The sequence below is a fragment of the Bactrocera latifrons genome, unplaced genomic scaffold, assembly GCF_001853355.1.
Source record: "Bactrocera latifrons isolate USDA-ARS-PBARC rearing strain unplaced genomic scaffold, ASM185335v1 scaffold_320, whole genome shotgun sequence".
Classification (NCBI taxonomy): Eukaryota; Metazoa; Arthropoda; class Insecta; order Diptera; family Tephritidae; genus Bactrocera; species Bactrocera latifrons.
Window position 1 is genome coordinate 126809 of NW_017536853.1, and position 3368 is coordinate 130176.

Consider the following 3368-nt stretch of genomic DNA (forward strand, 5'->3'; position numbering starts at 1 on the left):
GTCAGCCAAATGCATACTCAGCCGGGGTTAAGCACATATGTATGTATGCGCTCGCGTGCAACTTTATATGCGTCTCGGCATTACTGTAAAATTTGGTAGACAGCGTTGCATTTATTATTATTGCACGGCGTACAAAGTAGTCGTCATATGGGTAAGCGCTCGTAAGAAGTTTGTGTCGATAATGCAGCGCGGTTTGGGTTCAGACTTCTATACTAACATGCTATAGTGAGGTCTGACTGATAAATCTGAGAGCTTCGAAATAAAATTTCTAGATAAATTGAAGACATTTAGGAGTTTTCGTTTTCGCAATGCTTGGTTGGTAGCCATCTTTCATTTCAGATCTGGATAAAATAAATTTTCTTTACTGAAAGAAGGAGTCTTTATTAAATTGACTGGAACTTAACGCACAGATAGGTGCTAATCACCCTCAAAAATATGTTTTCTGGAGGTGGCGGCGATGAGCTTTCATCCGAGTCTAATTTACGCAGAGTGAGTGACTTTTTCAAGTTCGAAATCATAAAAAAGTAACTCAAGCCGAATTTGTGGAATACGTTGAATTGTAGTAGTTCGGCCAATTTGTCCATTTTCTTGGTGTAAGTTCGAACCAGTGCATTGGTAAGTTGGAAGAACACTTTTTTCGGTTTCAACTCTACAATAGATGTGGTCGTCTTCAAGCAGCCGTTGTAGATTATTCCACCTAGAAAACGTTGCTCATCACCTTTCGATAAGATTTTCTTCAACTTCTGCGGAACATTTTCAACCAGTTTAGTTCATAATTTGGGCCATTTTTTGGTGTCTGAGGTATACAAAGGAACCCGTATCTTAACGACCGTCATAAAACGTCTGAAGCCGATTCTTGGGGATCTTCACAGGCAATTGGTATACCGGACTCTGATCCGGTTGTGCTTAAAATGCGTCAAACCAAGCTGCAAAGTAGTTGTCCCGTTGGGTTTGTGGTACGGAGACGATCCAACGTCTATTGAAAGATCTACTGACTCAGATATCTTGTACACCTTTAAACGGTGGTCAGTTGATACGATTTCAGGGACTTTTGTCCCATTATCCACCTTGATAGCCATTTTTGGAATTCTCAAGCGTGATTGAAGCTGATTCTTGACAGTCAGACTCCCAAGCTGTCGGATGTAAGCAACCAAAACGAAACCGGATGCCAAGGACTATCAACTCAACAACTTTATGTGAGGGGAAAAAAAATTATAATGGATTTATAAGTACGTCTAAGTACAGATTTCAGCGGTTTGGAAAAAAAAAACGAATGTATAGTCATAATTACTCGTATTATTAAAAAAATAACTTTATTTACAATTTAAATATAAAATGCGTAGGTTTGTGTTTGATTGAAATATTTCATCTTCCTCACTAGACTAGTGTCTGGTAGATCCCAATTCCGCCATTAAAATTTCCTGAAACCGCGTACGCACCCGCAACTGCTGCACTATATCCAAGCGATTCATATAAGGCAAAAGTGAGCGAAAGAACAGTAAATTTTCATTATCCTCATTCGACTCGGCTGCCGTTCGTGGCTCAACTGATTTGTCCAGCTCAATTGCTGCTTTCTTGCTCGGACAATTGTGCAGTTCATCGCGCGGTTGTGCGACCGCCGACTCGCCGTATTCCTCGGCGTTGCATGTGTAGCCACGCTTATTCTTCGCATATTTCGGATCTACCATTTGTGGTGCGACCGCAACAAAAGGTGGTGGTTCATATTCTATTTGTAATCTACCCTCATCGCACGCATTCGCTTCCGAGGGCTCATGTTTCCATTCAGTTACACACGAGTTGGCATTCTCAAGTTCCTCGTCCAGCGTGTAAACTTTCCGTATGCTGGGAAAGTGATTGTATGTGTCGTTAGTTTCAGGCGTCTCTAATGTGGGTGGTATATCTTCGATTTGACTTTTGTTCTCATCCCAGCTATGCACCGAATCGGGCGAACGTATATCAATTATCGATTCGGGCCTAATATCAATAACTTCTTTGCGGGGTATGTGGGTGTTTAGTAAGAAAATTAAACTGTTAAAATGTGTCCATTTCGGTTTTTCACGCTCGTCAATGTAATAACTATCGCCGCTGGTGTAGACTGGCACTTTTTTTAATTCCTTCAAGAATTGATCGCGTAAACTGCGCCACTTTATTTTGGCTGTGGACTCTGAAAGAGGGGCAAAGTAGAAAAGAGGGGTTTTAAAATGTTGTATTTTTTGAATTTGGAACTAGCTAAAGTATAATAACGGTACTATACATATATATACATATAAAAGCTGAAGCACGTAATTTAGCTCTGGTTCCGCCGCTATCATTGAAGCAACGATAAAACTATTTATAGATCTATGTACATACATATGTGTGTACATGCATAGAGGAACTCTAAAACGCATTCGAAAAATTCCAGCGATAACGGTACGCTTGCACGCACATGCAAATTATCTGCAAACACAAAGTCGTTCTAAGCAAACTACGAAATAATCGATAACACAAGTGGTCGATATGTGCATATGTATGTATGCATGTTTGGATATACGCATAACGCGACATTTATCTACGCGTTTTTCTTTTACCCACCATGCCGTACACTCATCAAGCGCCTATAATTACTCGCAGTAATGTTTTTTACCTAGCCTTATATGTATATCTGTGTGTCTTCACATGAGCGATACAAACGAGTTATTTCAATGAAAATTTCTGACATCGCTATATTTGTTTTTGTATACAAACTTAAGAATACACTACTTTTTCACAATACATAAATTTTTTTACATTGAATTGTGTACTCACTTGTTATTTTACAAACGTCCGCTACTTCTTGCCATAGTTCGTCGGTTATTTTTTGCTGCTGCCTTCCCAATGGTATCTTTTTCTTATCCCATAAAAATTCTCGCTTGCGTACTTCCTCTATGAAATCTTCCTTCTCCATTGCTGTACGCGACAATACTGCGGGCACTGCGTTATTTCGATGGCAGCGAACTCGCAGGCGACGCGATAAACGCAAATGCCAACGGATAGTGTTGATACGAACGCGAGAGAACGAAACACTCGTGAATACTTATCTGCCCTATAAATACATGCCATATATTTATATGCCATTATATATATATATATACATATATATGTATGTGTATACGTAAATGCTTGGTATGAGTACAGGCTGTGTTAGCAATAGCATAGTGTGTGGTTACCAAAACGAACCGAGTGAGCAATGCTGGCTATGTACCCTGTAGAAAGTTTTTCGGTGATGTAAAGAATTTTTCGCATTGTTGTTTTTGTACGTAATATAAAAAATAAATTAATTTATATCTAATAAGAATTTAGAGATATCTTTTTTCTTAATATACATAATATTAATTTTTATAATGAGA

The 3368-nt window shown here is 38.9% G+C and overlaps 1 protein-coding gene across 1 annotated transcript; it reads right to left on the bottom strand.

Moving 5' to 3' along the window:
• Positions 1-1296: 1296 nt before the first annotated feature.
• Positions 1297-2990, bottom strand: LOC108971084. Its single transcript, XM_018936911.1, has 2 exons — positions 2788-2990; positions 1297-2164 (listed from the first exon to the last, which is right to left on the bottom strand). The coding sequence occupies exons 1-2, from the start codon at positions 2924-2926 to the stop codon at positions 1383-1385; spliced, it is 921 nt and encodes a 306-aa protein (XP_018792456.1). The 5' UTR covers positions 2927-2990; the 3' UTR covers positions 1297-1382.
• Positions 2991-3368: the final 378 nt, after the last annotated feature.